At 38.5% G+C, this 21,508-nt stretch overlaps 1 protein-coding gene across 1 annotated transcript in view; it reads left to right on the plus strand.

Annotated features, from left to right (window-relative positions):
* Positions 1 to 2,512: 2,512 nt before the first annotated feature.
* LOC124788357 overlaps positions 2,513 to 21,508 on the plus strand; it is a 95,496-nt gene continuing 76,500 nt past the window's right edge. Inside the window, exons 1-3 of the mRNA XM_047255622.1 lie at positions 2,513 to 2,707; positions 3,017 to 3,259; positions 19,275 to 19,437. Of these exons, the coding sequence (XP_047111578.1) occupies positions 2,670 to 2,707; positions 3,017 to 3,259; positions 19,275 to 19,437 (444 nt within the window). The 5' untranslated portion in view covers positions 2,513 to 2,669. The remainder of the gene's footprint in view (positions 2,708 to 3,016; positions 3,260 to 19,274; positions 19,438 to 21,508) is intronic.

Consider the following 21,508-nt stretch of genomic DNA (forward strand, 5'->3'; position numbering starts at 1 on the left):
AATACGCACCTGGGAGTAAAAATTAGTACAGATTTAAAATGTGGTGATCATATAGCCGCAGTCATGGGTAATGCAAGTGATAGAATTTGACTCATTGGTCTATGATTGAGACTACTTACAAAAACACTCTTGCAAACCCATCCTAGAATTTTGCTCAACTGTATGGGAGCTGTATCAAATAGGAGTAATACTATACTGAGTATATACAGAGAACATAAGCAAGAATGGTTATGGTTTGCTCACCCACAGGAGAGTGTCACAGAGATGGTGAAGAAAATGAACTGGCAGAAACTTTAAAATTTATGCAAATTGTCCCAAAAATGCCTTGAAGGGGCAGCTTTAAAAGATGAATCTAGGAACATACAACAACCCGATACATATACTTCCCAAAGGTATCACAAGTACATGATTATGTCAATTACACTGTGCAAAGGGGCATTTTGTTTTCTTACTGCCATCCATACAAGACAGGAATGGGAAGAAGCACTGAAACCTGTTACAATGGACAGTACACGTTGCCATGCACTTTCCAGTGGTTTGCAGTATGTATGTGTAGACTGTAAAATAAAATTACACAGTCCAGAAAAAAATGAGCAGAAAATACGGGAAAAAACTAATAACTGCAACATCTACAAATATCAAGCAGTAATGAATGGGGAATCAAAAATGCATGCTGCAGTTAGACTGCAGTTTATTGACACTTTCATTGCATTGCATGTCACAGAAAAAGTAGTGAAGAGTCAATTTCAGAATGCTAGCAAAATTAAGCTTACAAGGGAAATAGAAATGAATGCTATGGTTCAGAGTTATTGTCTGAAATTAAAAAACAAGCATCTGATTGGAATTTACTTCACATGGAATTTGTATTAAAGTACATGGCAAAGAAAAATGTCATTCAAAGTAGTAATCATCTAGGCAGTAAGATCCTGCTTAAACTAAGAGGCACATCGGAACCAAATTGCTGGAAACAAAGAAAACTTTCTCCAATAAAATATCTTTAGTAGTTTCAAACCAAGGAAAAAGAGTGTGCCATCTACATCTGTAGAACAGAACCGTATGGATGTAAAACACAGCGAAACTGGAGAAGAGGAAATAGGTAGCATTTCACATGTGGTGCTGCGGGTAATGTTAAGCTAAAAGTATAAAATGAAAAATACTAAAGAGCACAATTAAAACGTTGCATATATGGGAAACAACATACAAGCACTTTTTTGGTGGAGATTCGAAACGAATAATCCACAATAAAGGTAGCAGCAGCAGAAACAAGGCAGAACAGGCAAATATTAGAATATGTATGATTGTGGGCATTGCATGCAGCAGGCATTAACGTCTGGTTCCATGCAGAAGACAATTCTGAGTAGTATTTGATCATCTGGTTCTTCCACTCGCAAAATCTTTGATTTCATCTACACATATGTTGACCTATCTGATATATTCTTTCAGTACCTGACTTCAATTTTACCACGACAACCCATATTTTCTTTCCCTTATTTTAGTGTTCAATGATAGCTGACTTACGGGTCCCTGGATTCATGCATGCGTAGCTAGTGTTCAGTAATCTGCTACGTATGTTCACGTGTCCAACAATGCTGACTTTAGTTCCCACTTCCATGTCAACGTTAAAATAAGTTCTAGAATACAAGTCTGAGAATATGAAGGCCAGAATACTACTGAAGCAATCTTTGATGTATGATGGTTAAGAGCTGCTTCATGTATTTTAAAAAAGTGGCTGTCATTTTCAGGTTCGGCTACTAGAGCTAACAATAGGCTGCTACTCATCAGCTACAGCACGGAATAATTTATTGGTGAACACGACTGCTTCATTTCCATTAGATAACAGTGCGTGTATGTGCGTTGTTGGTTTGTGAACTTCGAAATTTACTGGCCTACATGTTCACTTTTCCTAAAATGACTGTACTGGCTGCCAATGGAAGAGCTGAAAACTTATTTGCGGGCTCACCACTGAAAACTTCGCACATTTCGTACGATGTCATTATTTAAGACATATCAAGAAATAACTGTAACTCATACAGTAATGGTGACATTATACGTTACTCTCGCCCTAGATTTCTCATAGGCAGATAAGTATTTTTATGCGGAATATATCATCACAAACAATGCGAATTACACACTCCTTCGTACTGTCTTAATTTCGAATTGCCCCAACTTCTTCGTGTACAGATCGATCATCACGCGCTTGCGCTCAACTATCGAACAGAGTCAAGGAGGCTATTCGATATATCAATCAGCTGTTCCTTATACGGGAGGGAACAGTTCAAAAGACATCTTTACGCTCCATTTCCGAAGACAATTCACCTGTTGCCATGGTAACAAGACGCAACTGGTCATCGTAACACACTGGCTTGAATCACCTTCCAAATATTAAGATTGGGTTCGGGTAAGTAAACGAAATAATTTTCTAATCGAAGAGTGCGGAAGAGACATCGAAGTTTGTCTGTAGTCAACCCAAGCCTTGCTTTTTTTTTAATCAGGAGAAAAAAAGTAACATTTGCGTATGGTGTTTGGCAGTGTTTTACGTGAAGTAAATATGTGAGATAGCACAATTAACAGAAAAAAATGCAGTTTTCAAACGATATTCGATAGCAAATGACTATTTTACATTCGCCAGTGGAAAAAACTGCTGGACTTCCTCATCCCCACTACTTTTGATGAGCGTGATTGACTTTTGGTCAAACCTGAATAAGATGTATGACATTAAAATTTAAGTTGTTATTTTATTAAAGTGTATAAAGTTTTCGGTGGTCAAAACGATTTAAAAATGCCATATAAATGGTATTTTGCATAGTTTTCCCCATAAGGCAACAAATAGATATAAATTACTGTGGTAATGTGATTGTTACTTTTATATTCCATTATAGGTTACTGAGTTTCAATATCTTATTTATTCCGACTTACGCCTTTTTTGAACAAATTGCTAAAGATATCGTAGTTCTTAATTAATTTTTGTTGCGTTGAAACAGCTGCCAGAATTAATAAATGTTTTTTTGTTATGCAGACTTCCAGGGGAAATTCCCAAAAGTCCGATGGATCTTGCTGAAACCATGAAGAATATAGTTGCAAAGGGAATACAAACTGAGATGGGCCCTCCATTTGCTGGTGCTGGTTATGTGACAGAAAAGTTGTACATGCTGCTTCAATTATATTTGCAAAATAAAGGATGGAATCCATCAGTGGAATTGTTACAGTGCTTCAGCGAATTAAAGGAAGCATCAATGCTACCAAGTGCTGCCTACTTACAGTAAGAACTGCCTTATTTATAATAAATATTTTCCTAAGTTTGTTTTACATTTCAGAATTGAATTTTCATAAATCTTTCATCACAAATTTGATTTCTTAAAATATTCTTTTTTTAATGGATGATGATGTAAGGAGAAGAGGACGATTGCTCCACCTCACACTGACTGCTGGGGGAGGGGAGCAGTATTGCGGAGCACCATCTATCTTTGTCAAGCAGTCCAGCAAAATAAATGCATACTTGTGTATTGTGCTTATTATTGAGCACCTACCAAAGTAATGACATACAACATGAATTTTCAGACTAGTTTATACCAACAGGGTGATATGAACATTTACAAGGAAGGGCAACATGAGTAATCATGGGAGAGCATCATGGAAATGCTGAAAAATGGGGATTGACATGTACAAAAATACATGCTGACTATCACATTCCATATGCAGCTGAAATGAGAAGAGAGGATATCTGCTATGCCCAGGACAATGGTTTGCAGATTGTGAATGGATATGTAGAGGTTATCTTGTAATACTGTTCGACTAATACCCTGTGGAAAGTATATTATGAAGGAATATGGACTAGTCAGTGTCTGTTTGATGACCTCAGCCAGCAGTTGAGAAAACAGTGATCATGAAAGGAACATGTGTAGGTCTGGGTCCTGGACTTGCACTCAGTCTCTTTTATTGTGCAATACTGTTGATGTGTCAGTTTAATTCTAGTTTAAAGTACAGCATATTTTGTGTTCACATAGTTTGCAGTTTATGTGGCTCATTAGTATACTGATGAAAAATGATATAAACGTGTTGCTATTTCTTGCCATGCTGGCTTGTCCACTCCTTGTTTCTTTTAAATTGTGAAACCCAGCATCTGGATCATTCCGTGTCAAATACACACACACACACACACGCAGTGTACCTTACCATTCTAGATTTTCTTAAATGTAATACACTCATTGTGGGTACTGAGATTAAGAAAATGCTAAATTTCAATTTTTTATTTCAAACCATTTCTTAAATATGGCTATGTAAAATTTCCAAAAATTGTCCAAAAAAATTACTCTAGAAGATGTCCTAATTGAGCCATAGACCTGGGAAAGGCGTTATTTTGCATCATTTTTTATGCTCTTTCCAGTGGTATACAACACAACATAGGTTCTAATTAATAATTTTTTTTTTTTTTTTTTTTTTTCAAAATACAGATTGAAATTTTGATTTTTTTTTTTTTTCCAGAAAGTACATAATCTGAAATTTTGATAATATTTCCATAAATACTTAGTTCCGTTGTAAATCACGTGACAAAATATAAATATGGGATGGTGACGGATTCATTGTTAAATAAATGTTTCTGACTTGGTTTTCACTAAAAAAGTTGAACCTTGACTATCCATTACATCTGGGACCATGAGATGGTTGGAAAGCTGTAAAGGTCAGATAATCAGAGGAGAATGAAATGAGTCATTTACAGAGCTCAAAACAATGTCATAAATCAAAATTAAGTAAGAAAATTACACACTTATGGAGGAGGGGGGGGGGGCAAAAACATAGCTTTCATGTTGCCTTGTTCAAGTTAACACACAAGGGAGTGGCATGGGGCTTTATCTAGCACTACAGTTGCACGGGGTGGTAGTAGGTTCTTGGAATTTGAGTATTTTTTGACAGCCAGGACAAATGCACCAAAAACAAGTCTTTAACAAAATTACCATTCGTCCAAGCACTTTTTTGGGCTTTGTAGTAAACAGTAAGTGCTGTTCCGCCCCACCCACCCCCACCCCCCTTCCAGGCTGCAAGTGCCGAGCCTGTGGCTGAGGCAGCGTTTTATAGTTTAACCCAGTCTCATCAGTGTTGTATAACTGATCAGCTACCAGTTTATTTTCCAACACTTCCCCACCCCCAACAAACTCCCTAACAGCACAATCATCATCAGCAGAAAGTTTTTCACCTGAAATAGCAACTTGCCAACATTATGATTATTTTTACACCAGTGAACCTAGCTTTCATATGGTGACTGGTGTAAAATCGATTACTAATGCTGGAATGCTATTTGGTGTGCGCACAGACCAATGATCAAGACACATGGTCGTATAAGTCCAATTTTTACCAAACCTATTTTAACAAATAGGAATTTAATTAAAATATACAGAAAGATAACTAAACTATCAGAAATATCAAAATACCATTGTCTTAAAACAAAACCAATAAGCATATTCTATAATTAAGCTCAGCTTACTTTAATTTGATGCAAAACTAATAGCCTGTTAATTGGTAAAACAAAAATGTTGGACATTGGACCTATAAATGCAAATTTAAATAAGGCATAAAAAAAGTTTAATTATTGATGTAATAGCTCTGTTCCATGTTGCTTGGACCAGAACTATTAATTACGTGGTGCTTGTTTTTGAGTAATGTGTATCTTAATACAGTTGAATACAACACAATAGAAACTAAGAACAATTTCTAGATAACTATCTACAAAATATAAGTTAATACTAACCTGAAGAAAAAGTCTGAGTTGAATTCAGTTTCCCAAAAAATTATTTTGGGCCTTCACAGATAACATTTTTAAAAAGCCGGTTTGGTTTGGCTTGCATCACTTTCAACAAGAATATATGTTCTCGTAGTCGGAGTAAATGGATTTACTTTTGCGAGAACATCCATAACTAACACCCACAGCACACCCGCGTGAGCAGGATAGGAGAGCAATGTAAACAGTCTACATGGATAAAGAAAAGTTATTTTCGTTTCCTCAACTTCTTCACTCAGTTTTGTCATACTCATTGGTGGCATAGACTGATATATCTCGTAATTTCGATTTGTCCAGTGATGTAGTTACCTCCCACTCCCAACTCTGCACATCATATGAAAAGTATTTCACTTTTAGTTTATGTAGAGCTGGGAATGAATGCATGAAATAGATGTGTTCTTTTGGTTGTCAACACTTCTTCAAGCCAGATTTTTAAGACCATTTTGGAAGCAGCGTAATATTCTACAGTGGGAAAGGCGGAATATATTTTTGTTGCGTTATCACTCAAATAGCCTCATAGGGTTTGTATCTGGTTGGTATGGCCTTTGCAAACTTGGATGATCTACCAGTATCTTAATGGAACCCCCTACTCTATCACACGCCCTTCCCATGTGCTGTGGCTGAAAAGTGCCACTCGATTTTTATGTTGAAGTCTTCCCCATGAAGGCAAAGGTTCAGTAAGTTTTTCTTATTTTTGTATTGAGCAGCAGAACATCTGAAAAATAGTAAAGCTTTTTTGAAGCTTTTGAAATTTATTTGTTAAATATGAAATTAGCTTCTTTTGAAAGGCACAAACAGCAATTGCATTGTGCTCTGGACAATCAGAAATGATAACAAAGCTCACATACTCAGTTTTGTGTAACTGTTTGTAGTTAATAGCAAAAGGATGTTTAATAATCTGCTGACTTAGTCCAGTGGTAACTGTGAGCTTCACGCTGTAGAAGCATACTGTAATTTTCTGAAATATCACATGTAACAACAAATTCCAGTTCATTAAGATTTTGTTTTGTGGAGTTAAAAAATACTCTTTGCTGCTCGGCAATGAAGTCGTGCTAAACCAAAGAGGATGTCATGCTACAGAATAAAGCTGTAAATCCTTCAGAAGTTTTCTGTATGATTTTCAGATTACAATGATCAACAGACAGCTACTGGCAGAACTCTAGTCATTTAACCAGATTTTCATCAAGAGAGACTTGTAAAATTTTACGTATTTCAGTTTCACTTGGGCAATAGTCACAATTTCCCAAGTTGCAGTCAGTTGATCATGGCTTGCAAAGCATTTTTGCATTGCTTGTAATTGTTTAAGTTGCCATTTGTTACTGTTTTTAGTTTTTCATTTTCAGTTATTTATTTTTTTGTGTTGTTGAGTTGTGCGTACGCGGATGTAGTGTGCGCCACTCCGTCCAACTAATATGCAGTGTTTTGGTCTCAACCCAGCAGTTTTAGAAAAACCTGTTGTTATGGTAGGAAACTTGTCTTTAAAATGCCTGTGAGCTTCTTTAAGGTTTCACAGAATTTTTTTTTAAATTTCCATTTGGTTCTGTAACCATTAAACAGTGTTTAATACCTGGCTATCTTCATATTTTTCGTAAAATGAATGTACAGGTTTGACAGTTTCTATTGGTAAACATTTCCCTGCTTTTGGGTTTGGACCTGCCATAAACTTAACTTTTTTTGCTGAACCATGTAATTAACAGCATCAAATTCGCACAGTATCCTCCTGATACTCCACTTTTCAGTTAAAATTGTGTGACTCATTGGTTTTTTCCTAAACATTTAGAATTAAAAAGGTTAGTTGTGAGGTTTTGGAGAGCAAATTTGTCAATTTCAGTATCATTATCTGATAAAGAAGCTTCAGCAGCAACAAAAAGTTTTTTTTCCGTTTAACAGGATGTGGTTTTTTCCCTCCTATTTTTCCACTTTTGATTTGACAGCGTGCTTTGATGTTTTCTTTTTTTTCAGTTGGGATCTAGTGTAGTTCTTGAAGTGATGTGTTAAGTGTTCAAACAACCATTGAAATTTTGCTGAAGTCTGGGTCTTCGTCTGGAATGATTATCTTATATCCAGAAGAAACTTCATCTTCAACATCTTTATCACTGATTGGCTCTGTATTTTTCAATATTGTTTCTTCTTCCCTACATTTATCACAGATTTTCAATTAATAGGATATTAATTTATATTGTATAAAATTAAAGTAAGCAATCGACTGAATTTAATTATACAGTATGCTGATTGGTTTTGTTTTGAGATGATGATATTTTGATATTCCTCTCTCTCTCTCACTCTCTCTCTCTCTCTCTCTCTCTCTCTCTCTCTCTCTCTCTCTCTCTCTTTCTTCTTGTCTGTATATTTTAATTAAATTCATAGTGATTGAAGATAAGATAGGTTTGGCCAGAAGGAACTACTAGTGAAAAACAAGTCAGGATAATTTTTTGTTGATAATGTACCCATCATCATCCCATATTTATATTTTGCCATGTGATTTTTTATTGACGTATTTTGAAAATTTTGAATTATGGACTTTTTTGGAAAGAAATACAATTTTAAAGTTATATTTTGAAATTTTTTTTAAATTAGAACCTACACCATGTTGCATGTCACGGGAAAGAGCATGAAAATGCTACAAAATGACGCCTTTCCCAGCTTTATAGTGCAATTAGGGCAGCTCCTAGAATGATTTAAAATAAGTCTGTTCCTGCTGTTTTGGTCAGTTTTTGTAAAATTTTACATAGCCATGTTTCAGAAACAGTCTGAAATAAAAAAAACTGAGATCTGTTATTTTTCTTAGCCTCAGCACCCACTATGAATATACAAAATTTTGCAAAATCTGAAATGTTGTTGTTGTTGTGGTCTTCAGTCCTGAGACTGGTTTGATGCAGCTCTCCATGCTACTCTATCCTGTGCAAGCTTCTTCATCTCCCAGTACCTACTGCAACCTACATCCTTCTGAATCTGCTTAGTGTATTGATCTCTTGGTCTCCCTCTACGATTTTTACCCTCCACACTGCCCTCCAATGCTAAATTTGTGATCCCTTGATGCCTCAAAACATGTCCTACCAACCGATCCCTTCTTCTAGTCAAGTTGTGCCACAAACTTCTCTTCTCCCCAATCCTATTCAATACTTCCTCATTAGTTACGTGATCTACCCACCTTATCTTCAGCATTCTTCTGTAGCACCACATTTCGAAAGCTTCTATTCTCTTCTTGTCCAAACTGGTTATCGTCCATGTTTCACTTCCATACATGGCTACACTCCATACAAATACTTTCAGAAACGACTTCCTGACAATTAAATCTATACTTGATGTTAGCAAATTTCTCTTCTTCAGAAACGATTTCCTTGCCATTGCCAGTCTACATTTTATATCCTCTCTACATCGACCATCATCCGTTATTGTACTCCCTAAATAGCAAAACTCCTTTAATACTTTAAGTGTCTCATTACCTAATCTAATCCCCTCAGCATCACCCGATTTAATTTGACTACATTCCATTATCCTCGTTTTGCTTTTGTTGATGTTCATCTTATATCCTCTTTTCAAGACACTGTCCATTCCGTTCAACTGCTCTTCCGAGTCCTTTGCTGTCTCTGACAGAATTACAATGTCATCGGCAAACCTCAAAGTTTTTACTTCTTCTCCATGAATTTTAATACCTACTCCAAATTTTTCTTTTGTTTCCTTTACTGCTTGCTCAATATACAGATTGAATAACATCGGGGAGAGGCTACAACCGTGTCTGACTCCTTTCCCAACCACTGCTTCCCTTTCATGCCCCTCGACTCTTATAACTGCCATCTGGTTTCTGTACAAATTGTAAATAGCCTTTCGCTCCCTGTATTTTACCCCTGCCACCTTCAGAATTTGAAAGAGAGTATTCCAGTTAACGTTGTCAAAAGCTTTCTCTAAGTCTACAAATGCTAGAAACGTAGGTTTGCCTTTTCTTAATCTTTCTTCTAAGATAAGTTGTAAGGTTAGTATTGCCTCACGTGTTCCAACATTTCTACGGAATCCAAACTGATCTTCCCCGAGGTCCACTTCTACTAGTTCTTCCATTCATCTGTAAAGAATTCGCGTTAGTATTTTGCAGCTGTGACTTATTAAACTGATAGTTCGGTAATTTTCACATCTGTCAACACCTGCTTTCTTTGGGATTGGAATTATTATATTCTTCTTGAAGACTGTGGGTATTTCGGCTGTTTCATACATCTTGCTCACCAGATGGTAGAGTTTTGTCATGACTGGCTCTCCCAAGGCCATCAGTAGTTCTAATGGAATGTTGTCTACTCCCGGGGCCTTGTTTCGACTCAGGTCTTTCAGTGCTCTGTCAAACTCTTCACGCAGTATCTTATCTCCCATTTCATCTTCATCTACATCCTCTTCCATTTCCATAATATTGTCCTCAAGTACATCGCCCTTGTATAAACCCTCTATATACTCCTTCCACCTTTCTGCCTTCCCTTCTTTGCTTAGAACTGGGTTTCCATCTGAGCTCTTGATATTCATACAAGTGGTTCTCTTCTCTCCAAAGGTCTCTTTAATTTTCCTGTAGGCAGTATCTATCTTACCTCTAGTGAGATAAGCCTCTACATCCTTACATTTGTCCTCTAGCCATCCCTGCTTAGCCATTTTGCACTTCCTGTCGATATCATTTTTGAGACGTTTGTATTCCTTTTTGCCTGCTTCATTTACTGCATTTTTATATTTTCTCCTTTCATCAATTAAATTCAATATTTCTTCTGTTACCCAAGGATTTCTATTAGCCCTCGTCCTTTTACCTACTTGATCCTCTGCTGCCTTCACTACTTCATCCCTCAGACCTACCCATTCTTCTTCTACTGTGTTTCTTTCCCCCATTCCTGTCAATTGTTCCCTTATGCTCTCCCTGAAACTCTCTACAACCTCTGGTTCTTTCAGCTTATCCAGATCCCATCTCCTTAAATTCCCACCTTTTTGCAGTTTCTTCAGTTTCAATCTGCAGTTCATAACCAATGTATTGTGGTCAGAATCCACATCTGCCCCTGGAAATGTCTTACAGTTTAAAACCTGGTTCCTAAATCTCTGTCTTACCATTATATAATCTATCTGATACCTTTTACTGTCTCCAGGATTCTTCCAGGTATACAACCTTCTTTTATGATTCTTGAACCAAGTGTTAGCTATGATTAAGTTATGCTCTGTGCAAAATTCTACAAGGCGGCTTCCTCTTTCATTTCTTCCCCCCAATCCATATTCACCTACTATGTTTCCTTCTCTCCCTTTTCCTACTGACGAATTCCAGTCACCCATGACTATTAAATTTTTGTCTCCCTTCTGAAATGGCGAGGTAATAATTTTATTTGAAGTGTGTTGATCTGACATGGATTGGCTCATCCCCTTAGCTACACTCGATAGTTGTACAACCGCACCCACACAGAATTCCTAGCCTGATAATATGAGGAAAAATCAGAAAGTCTTTGCCCTTTTCCCTGCACTGGGCCTTTCCTGGTTTGTGCTAGCCTTATATACTGGTAGGTCCGCCACATGACACTGCTGTCAGTTGTTAAAGATGGCGGTTGTGCTTCACTCGTCCACAGCATTAGAGCAACGAAATGTGATTTGTTTTCTATGGAGCCAGGGATAAACCCCCATCAACATCTACATGGAAGTGCAGCCCAAATATGAGGAAAACTGTCTCATTTTGACAACTTTAAGGTGGTGGTGTGAATCCGACAAAGGCTGTGAAGCCATGCATGACAGTGATCGATCAGGGAGGATGTGTTCTTCATTGACTGATAACATTTCCCACGTGGATGCAATGGTGAAAGCAGATTGGATTGTTCTCATCACAGCAATTTTCCAGGAGCTTGGCATATTGCATGGGAGTGCTTACAACTTCGTTCATGGGTCGTTGAGGTGGGTGCCTAAGCAGTTGGATGACAAGATGAAAGGCAAGTGCATGATGTCTTCACTGAAACATGTGGAACGGTAATCCAAGGAGGGTATGGGTTTCCTGGACCCCATTGTTACTGGTGATGAAACATGGATAGCTATGGAAATGTCCTGGTTTGCCTATGACCAAAAGTTCCATTCAGCACCATCTGTTGGGAAAGTGATGTTAATGGCATTCTGGGATAGCCATGGGCCACTCCTGCTGGATTTCATGCCACAAGGAGCAACCATCAGTGCCGACAATTGTTGTTCCACACTGTCTAATCTGAGAGCTGCCATCAGACAAAGGTCTACATCTACATCTACATTTATACTCCGCAAGCCACCCAACGGTGTGTGGCGGAGGGCACTTTACGTGCCACTGTCATTACCTCCCTTTCCTGTTCCAGTCGCGTATGGTTCGCGGGAAAAACGACTGTCTGAAAGCCTCCGTGCGCACTCTAATCTCTCTAATTTTACATTCGTGATCTCCTCGGGAGGTATAAGTAGGGGGAAGCAATATATTCGATACCTCATCCAGAAACGCACCCTCTCGAAACCTGGCGAGCAATCTACACCGCGATGCAGAGCGCCTCTCTTGCAGAGTCTGCCACTCGAGTTTATTAAACATCTCTGTAACGCTATCACGGTTACCAAATAACCCTGTGACGAAACGCGCCGCTCTTCTTTGGATCTTCTCTATCTCCTCCGTCAATCCGATCTGGTACGGATCCCACACTGATGAGCAATACTCAAGTATAGGTCGAACAAGTGTTTTGTAAGCCACCTCCTTTGTTGATGGACTACATTTTCTAAGCACTCTCCCAATGAATCTCAACCTGGTACCCGCCTTACCAACAATTAATTTTATATGATCATTCCACTTCAAATCGTTCCGCACGCATGCTCCCAGATATTTTACAGAAGTAACTGCTACCAGTGTTTGTTCCGCTATCATATAATCATACAATAAAGGATCCTTCTTTCTATGTATTCGCAATACATTACATTTGTCTATGTTAAGGGACAGTTGCCATTCCCTGCACCATGTGCCTATCCGCTGCAGATCTTCCTGCATTTCGCTACAATTTTCTAATGCTGCAACTTCTCTGTATACTACAGCATCATCCGCGAAAAGCCTCATGGAACTTCTGACACTATCTACTAGGTCATTTATATATATTGTGAAAAGCAATGGTCCCATAACACTCCCCTGTGGCACGCCAGAGGTTACTTTAACGTCTGTAGACGTCTCTCCATTGATAACCAAGGGATTCTCGACGTGGCCAGAGTGATTCTGCTCCACAACAATGTGACACCACATATGGCAACCAGAACTGCCGAGAAGCTCTCGGTATTTCACTGGGAGATTCTGGACCACCCACCATACAGTCCAGACCTCGCCTGCAGTGATGTCCACGTTTTCAGATCGCTGAAGAAGTTCTTGGCGTGATTCACAAATAACGATGAAGCTAAGACAGCCGTCCGCCAGTGGTTCCATAGTCAGTCGGATGAATTCTGCCACAGAGGCATCTCAAATTTAGTGCTGTGGTGGGCAAAAGTGTGAACCGGTGTGGGGACTATGTTGAAAAATAATGTAAAGCACATAAAATGGGATGCATATTTGTCATTACCTGTATGTATTTTTTTTTATTATCCAGAGTGTCTGAGGCCAAAGTTAGAAGAGGTCTCTTGTAAGATCCTAAGCTTGTATTTCCTTCGGTTTATTTGAATTTTCTAGAAGTTTCATTAATTTGCCATAGTATGTATGTGCTATATATACTGCTGGTGAATACTGTCATGGCTGCTGCAGTAACTGCAAGAATGTGCTGTTCCAAAACCCAGTACACCTACTTGTCACTCCTTGAAGGCCATTTGAGTACATAAAGCTTATTAAAGCATCCTTCTGCTTATTAGAAGCCTCTCAGACATTTCCAATCAATCACTCTGTTTTTTCATAAATTTGATTTCATTTAAAAAAAGAAGAAATTGAATGAAATTAAGCATTACAAGAAGAGAGATTTTTAACATGGGTGTACTGTAACAGGAACTATAGAAAATAATCTTGTATTTTTTGCCAACTGATGAAACAATAATTCAGGTCGGCACTATTTCAAATGCTGCATCACCTTTCCTGCCCAAAATGAGAGACAAGAGTGAAGGAGATATATTAGCATTCGACCTCCAGCCAGGACAATATGCTGCATGCATTTATGAAAAAGAGTGATGAATTGGAAATGTCTGTGGGACTTTTTCTGAGCAGAAGGATGCTTTAATATGCTTTATACACTCACAGGGCCCAACAAATTCATGTTACTAGCCATCAAGGAATAACAAGTACTGGGTTCTGAAACAGCACATTATTACAGTTATTCCAGCATCCTCAGTGACATTGTTGGCCGACAGTGTATATAGTATTTATATTCTATAACAAATTAATGAAATGTGTAAAAAAAATTCAAGTGGCTTGAAGGAAACATAAGCCTAGGATCTTGAAAGAGACCCCTTCTAGCTTTGGTCTCTGACACTTAATGAAATGTACCATAAGTATTGGGATCTTGCATAAAGGAACCCTTATCAGGTTTGAGAACATGTGGTAGACAAACCAAGCCATGGATGCTACTGCACAGCTGTCGGGTGTGGCCTCGATGGCTATGGGAAAGTTGCACAAGTCACACCAACTCCCAAGAAAGGAAATAATCTGCTTAACCCATATCACCAGTTCTGATTTGCAGTAGGATTTTGGAACATATACTGTGTTTGAATGTATTGACAAATAGCCGACACGGATTCCGAAAATATCATTCTTGTGAAACACACCTAGCTCTGTATTCTCTTGAAGTAGTGAGTGCTATTGACAGAGGAAGTCAAATTGATTTTTAGATTTCCAGGAGGTTTTAACACTGCTCCTTGTAAGTGACTTCTAATCAAAATGCATGTCTGTGGAGTGTAACTGGATTCATGAGTTCTTGTCAGAAAATTCACAGTTCATAGTAACGGGCTGAAAGTCATAGAGTAAAACAGAAGTAATAACTATAATTCCCCAAGGAAGTGTTTTAGACCCTCTTCTGTTCCTGATCTACATAAACAGTTCAGGTGACAATCTGAGCATCCCTATTACAAGGGGCATTCAGTGGTAGTGCAACACCTTATTTTTCATTTTTTCCTGGCCAATTTCAACTGGAAAAAATGCAGATTTTTTTTGCAGATTTTGTTGTAGGACTTTGTAGAATATTCCCACTTCGCCCCTATATTTTCATGGCATTCCAGTAGATGGTGGCGCTATATATAGCCTTCAGGATGGCGTTTTTAAATTGAGATGCATTCCAAGTATAGAGCAATCATTGAGTTTCTTTTGACAGAAAACCTGAGCATTGCAGATATTCATAGATACCTGCAGAATGTTTACGTGACCTAGCTGTGAACAGAAGCACGGTGAGTCATTGGGCAAGGCATCTGTCATCATCACAACAAGGTCGTGCAAACCGGTCTGATCTGCATGCCAACCAGCTGCACACAACTGTAACTCTTGCAATGGTGCACCATGTGGACACTTCATTCGAGGTGATTGACACATCATAAAGAAACACCTCGCTGCTCACTTGGATGTCTCTGTTCATAGTGGTGACACACATGTCCACTTGTTGGAATACTCAAAGATGTGTGCCTGCTGGGTTCCTCGCCACGGTAAAGTGGCATAAGACCATCACATTGAACTGAGATTATGTTGAAAAGCAGGATTTTGTAGACAAAAAAATGGAGAATGATATTGTACATTGGAATCTTGAATAATACCGACCTGCTTTCAGGGGAAAAAATGTGTTTTATTGCTATTTGAATGGCCCTCATAGATTATTTGCAGACGATGCTGTCACTTACCATCTTGTAAAGTCATTACATGATAAAGACCAGTTGCAGAATGATTTGAGCTTTTAGCCTACAAGGCCCTCATCGAAAAAATGGGTGCACACACACACACACACACACACACACACACACACACACACACACACACACACACACACGCCAAATTATCTCTCACACACATGACCACATTGGCTGTGTGTGTGTGTGGGGGGGGGATCTACTTTCAACAAAAGCCTTGCTGGCCGAAAGGTCACTTTCTGACAGTCTTTTTGTTATGCTTATCTGTGACTCAGCATCTCCACTCTATGGAGAGTAGCAACTTTCCTTTTCATAATATTGTTACAGTTCATTCTTGATTTTCCATTGTTTAGTCTCGATTTTCCATTGGTTAATCCTTAAAACAAAGGCATTATTCATTATGGAAGCATCTCCTCATGAAATTTCAATTACCAACGTGATCATTAAGGTGTCAAAATATTTGGTTGGTGCCCACCTGCTTAGGGAGAAATGATCATCAAAATAAAAAGAGAAATCAGAGCTGACACGGAAAGATTTAAGAGTTCATTTTTCCCATGCGCTATTAGAGAATGGAATGGAAGAGAAATAGCTTGAAGGAGGTTTGATTTACCCTCTTCCAGACACTTAACTGTGAATTGCAAAATACTCATGTAGATGTATGAGGATACTGGTTTTCTGACTTTACAAGAAACGAGAAGTGGACAAGCCACCAAGGACAATAGCAACACATTTATACTATCGGTCATCTTTACACTCTTGTTCCACATGTGGGTAGGTTATTATGTGAAAAGTTTCAAGTTTACCCCCACATAGTCCCAGAGTCATTAAAGATAAAATTTACCTTTTATTTTTTTTTAACCATCAATTCTTTTGGCTGACTTGGCTTCAAATTATCAATATGAAAATTGCTCAAGAAATCTTTTATTCATTTTTTCTCTTAAGAGAGTGCAAAAAATTGTACAAGAAGGCTTAGTTTTCTCTTTTAAGAAAAAATTGCGGAAATATTATACATCAAAGTTGGTGAAACTTCGGGGGTGCACTTTGGATAGCTGCGCTGTGGTATCAACCAAATGACTGTACCTCTGCAAATATTATATTGGCAAAAGTAAAACTTCACCAGTGTTCATAGGGAATGTGCAGATGTTTGCACAAAATTTTATGAAAATCCTTTTTGGTCATGCAGGAACTTTTTTTCAAAATTAAACCACTTGGCATGGAATGGCCCAGTGGTGGATTCTTGATTGGTAGTAATGTCTAAGCAGAAAACTGCGCAGTAGTTTCAACAGAGCTTATATATAAAATAGGTGCTTTCACAGGTGATTCTACCTCAGTTGTGGTGTGATACATCAGTGACAAAATTGGAATAGAATGAACTGGATGGATGCGTGGGTCTCTCAAACAAGTATGACCCATATGACAAAGGGTTGGGAGCAGAAAAGCACGAGGTGAACCTCCTTTACCAAGGCTTTAATTGCCTTTTATTGTTCCCTTCCTCAAAATTCTTCCCACTTCTACCACACTTTGTATTAAACCACTCACTGACCTTACAATATGCTTTTGTTGAACTCTTACTCTCAACTCCCTATTATATACATCATATCCATATGAAAAAGTGCAAAACATTTTGCACATTGTATTCTGTGCTGTGTTCCTATACAAAGGGTTTGTACTTCCAAATGTTAATTACAGCGATGTTATCCTCCAAGCTTTTTCTCAGGAAAACTCAAGGGACTAGTAGCTGGTATTGAAAGCGTACATATGATGTGCGTGACACATTTGACTATTAGATGTTATTTCACCATTTTATACACAAATATTCTGGCTGTGTGCAAATAAATTCATCTGAAAGATTTCCCACAGGTTGTGTTCTTTCCCTCCTAGCTCTTTTCAACCTTTGTGCTTTTGTCTGAATAACACAGACGTAGTACTCCTACCCATCAAAACGAGATCCTTCCTTTCCCATTCAATCACATGTCTGCTTTTTTTAGGTTGTTGCGTAGTAGACAGCATTACCAAGGCATTTACACTTTACACTGTGCTGTTTTTATTAGTCATGATTTCGTACATGAAATGGGTAGTACTATGTCCTACTCTTAATTTTATTTGCATAATCTGTTACATATGCTATGATGTACTATTCGTGCGTGTGCTGGAAGAGAGAGCTGTGATAAAAAGATGTACAGTTTGAAAGATGTTAAGAATGTTTGTATTAGAGAGAATGCGTGACACTGTAAAACAGACTACTCAAGTGTGTGTAGTTTTTGATTGTTGCTGAAAATGATTTGTATTTTTGAAAATGGTTCAAAGTGTGTGTTATTCAGAGGATTATGGAACATGTACTGTGTTCAATCATTATGCAATGCCTCGAAGCAAACAATTTGTTGACCAACCAGCACGTACTCAAAAAATATCATTTTTGTGAAACACAAGTGGCTCTTTGTTCACCTGAAGTAATAAGTGCAACCAGCATGAGATTTCAAGTTGGTTACATATATCTAGATTTCCAGAGTGCTTTTGACACAGTTCCTCACAAGCAATCCTATGGTGTTTCATTTCAGTTGGGCAACTGGATTCTCAATTTCCTGTCAGATAGGTCACTGTTCATAGTAATTGACACCAAACCATAAAGTGAAACAGGAATGATATCTGGGGTTCCTCAAGGAAGTGTTATAAGCCACCAGCTTTTCCTAATTTATATAAATGATTAGAAGACAATCTGAGCAGCTCTCAGATTGTTTGCAGATGACACTGTCATTTTCTGCCTAGTAAAGTTATTAGAAGATCAAAACAAATTGCAAAATGTTTCAGACAAGAAATCTTTATTGTGAAAAAATGGCAGTTGACCCTAAACAATAAATAGTGTGAGGACCTCCATATGAGTACTTAAAAAGTCCATTAATTTTCAGTCACACGATAAATCACAAACAATTTAAAAGATGTTGATTCAATGAGGTACCTAGGGATTACAATTGTGAACAACTTGTTTGTCCTCTTCTGGAATATTGCTGTGCAGTGTGGGGTCCTTAACATATAGGATAGATAGCACATGAAGAACAAGATCAAAGGTCAGCTCATTTTGTATTATCATGAAATAGTGGAGAGAGTATCACAAATATAATATGTGAGTTTTAGTGGCACTCATTAAAACCAAAGCATATTCTGTTTTGGTGAGATCTTTTCATAAAATTTCAAGCACCAGCTTTCTCCTCTGAAAGCCAAATTATTTTGTTGATTCCTCCCAAACAGGGAGAACGACAGTTGCAATAAAATAATACAAATCCGAGCATGTGCAGAAATATTTCTGTTTTCATATTTCCCACATGTTGTTTGAGAGTGGAATGGTCTAGAATAGTCTGAAAGTGGTTCTCTGAACCCTCTCCCAAACACTTAAACGACATAGTAGTAATTTAGATGTAAAGGAAATAATTATGTGCAGTATTTTGCTTGGGGGGACATTGTCTAGATGCCTGCCAGTTTTATGTAAATGTCACATATCCAATATTCAGTCCATAAGTCCTTCCATCATTTTTCATGCTCTAACTTTATTTCCCTTATACAGCTTTGTTGTGAGTGGTTCCTATTTTGACAGCTGGTTGTAAGCTGTGGCATTTTAAAACATGAAACAAACTTTTTGTTAGATCGTAAACATTGTGATTTAAATATAATAAAGTGTTTTTGATGTTACCAGTATGTTATTCAATTTTAGGATGATGGCATCTCGTGTGGCACTAGATGCTCAAGGTCGTTTGATATTGAGAGAGAATGGCAAGATAATCCTGCCTTATGAACATTTCGCTAATGCTGTAATGTTGAAGCATATGAATGGGCCACACGGGCTTCATCTTGGATTGGAAGGAACCATCAGAGCTGTAAGTGTTTTAAATAATTTTCAGTGATACACAGTATCATTGCTTTTGGTTTATATTGGACTTTAATGTCCTGTTTATGGCTTATTGTCTACCTACCTAATCATGTGAAGAATATTTATGTTCCATGATTGAATAAAAATATAAAAAATTATTCGCAAAAATTGAACTTCAGTTGTGTCAAGTTTTATTCTTAGCCCATTTTAATAGCCAGTTAATACAAATGGAAAAAATCATAAAATAATGATCAAACCTGGATGTTCAGATTGCATTACAGAACTGCTGGAAAATCTTCGCTGCAATACAGTCAGTTGAGTGAATAAAGATAATAGAAATGACTTCATTCAGTTTGCAGCGCACTTTTACTAATTATCTTTGTGGTTGCTGTGAAGAAGAATGAAAGTCTCGTAAGTGGAGCTATAATGTTCTATTTACTGTCAATGCCACCTCCCTCTACACTTCCATCCTCAATGCCTATGACCTTGCCACTATGGAACACTACCTTTTTGAACATCCAACTGACTTCAAACCTACAACCTACTTCCAGGTCACTATGACTAGCTGTATCCTCACCTGCAATTGTTTCTCATTTGAAGGCTTCACCTACAAACAAATCTATGGTACAGAACCCCCAAACCCCTCACTTGGTTCAGATTCACTGGTGACACCTTTGTGATGTGGATCGAAGGTGAGGACACCCTATCCACATTCCTCCAGAACCTCAACACCTTCTCCTCGATTCATTTTACCTGATAATCCTCAACCTAACAAGCCCCTTCCTCAATTTTGACCTCCACATCAAACATACCAACCACCAACAATAACTCCACTTCCGAAAGTAGCTGCCCATTGCATACCAAGGTGTCTCTTCCATGCAGCCTAGCTACCCATGGCTGTGACATCTGTAGCGACAAGCAGTCTCTCTCCAAATATCTGAATGGTGACACTTAGGCCTTCACAGACCAAAGCTACCCTCCCAATCTTGTCCAGAAATAGATGTCTCATGTCTTATCATTCCACTCATCTCCCACGTCCCACATACACACTGTCTGGTCACAAAGGAGCACTCCTCTCATGACTCAGTACCACCCAGGACTGGAGCAACTGAATCACATTTCCCGCCAAAGTTTCAGTTACCTCTCACTATGTCCTGAAATGAGGAATATCCTCTCCAGTATCCTCCCCACCCCTCCCACAGTGGTATTCCACCGCCCCCTGCTCAACCCCTGCTCACAACCACTTGACTCATGTCTCACATCCCTGCAACAGACTTAGATGCAAATCCTTCCTACACATCATCCCACTTCCACCTACCCAACTGCAGTACTCCACGGACCTGTCTCATTGAGCGGCGTCCTCAGCGATGTATCAATCATCTTTACTTATGAAGCATTGACAGTGGCTTTCGTTTTTCCTCTGACAAACCGTTTGTATGAATTTCTGGTGGCACAATAGGTTTCTCCCCCACATCTTGGACCTGTTGCTCTTCCATTCATTTGAACTATGAAATTTCTGGGGATCATCCTCAATAGGAAACTTCCTTGGTCCTCTCATGCGTCATACCTGGCAGACCGCTGTATGCGATCCCTCAGTGTTCTATGTGTCCTCATTGGTACTTTGTGGGGTGCAGATTGGCCCTCCTCCATTTGTACTGGTCCCTTGTCCATTCGAAACTTAAGATTACGGGTGCTTCTTTTATTCATCTGCATGTCTGTCCGTCTTACACCGTCTCAAGACTATCCATCATCATGGCATCCCCTTGGCACCTTTCACGCTAGCCCAATTGAGAGTCTGTATGCAGAAGTTGCCGAATTACTGGTGTCCTACCACCATGACTTTCTCCTCAGTAGAAATGCATGCCGTTTGTCTGCCATGCTTGGCCACCCATCCTATGCCTCCTTCTTCGATTGCTTGTTTGATCACCAGTGTGGGACATATTCCTCTTCTCTATTACTGCCTGGAGTTCGCTCTCGGCTCTCGCTCCTGCAGCTTAACTTCAAGGTATCTGCAATTTTCCCAGTGGGTGTGAACTTTTCACCACCTTGCTTCATGTGGCAGCTTGTGTTCACCTTGG

Source organism: Schistocerca piceifrons, chromosome 3 (genome assembly GCF_021461385.2).
Source record: "Schistocerca piceifrons isolate TAMUIC-IGC-003096 chromosome 3, iqSchPice1.1, whole genome shotgun sequence".
In the NCBI taxonomy this organism is placed as follows: Eukaryota; Metazoa; Arthropoda; class Insecta; order Orthoptera; family Acrididae; genus Schistocerca; species Schistocerca piceifrons.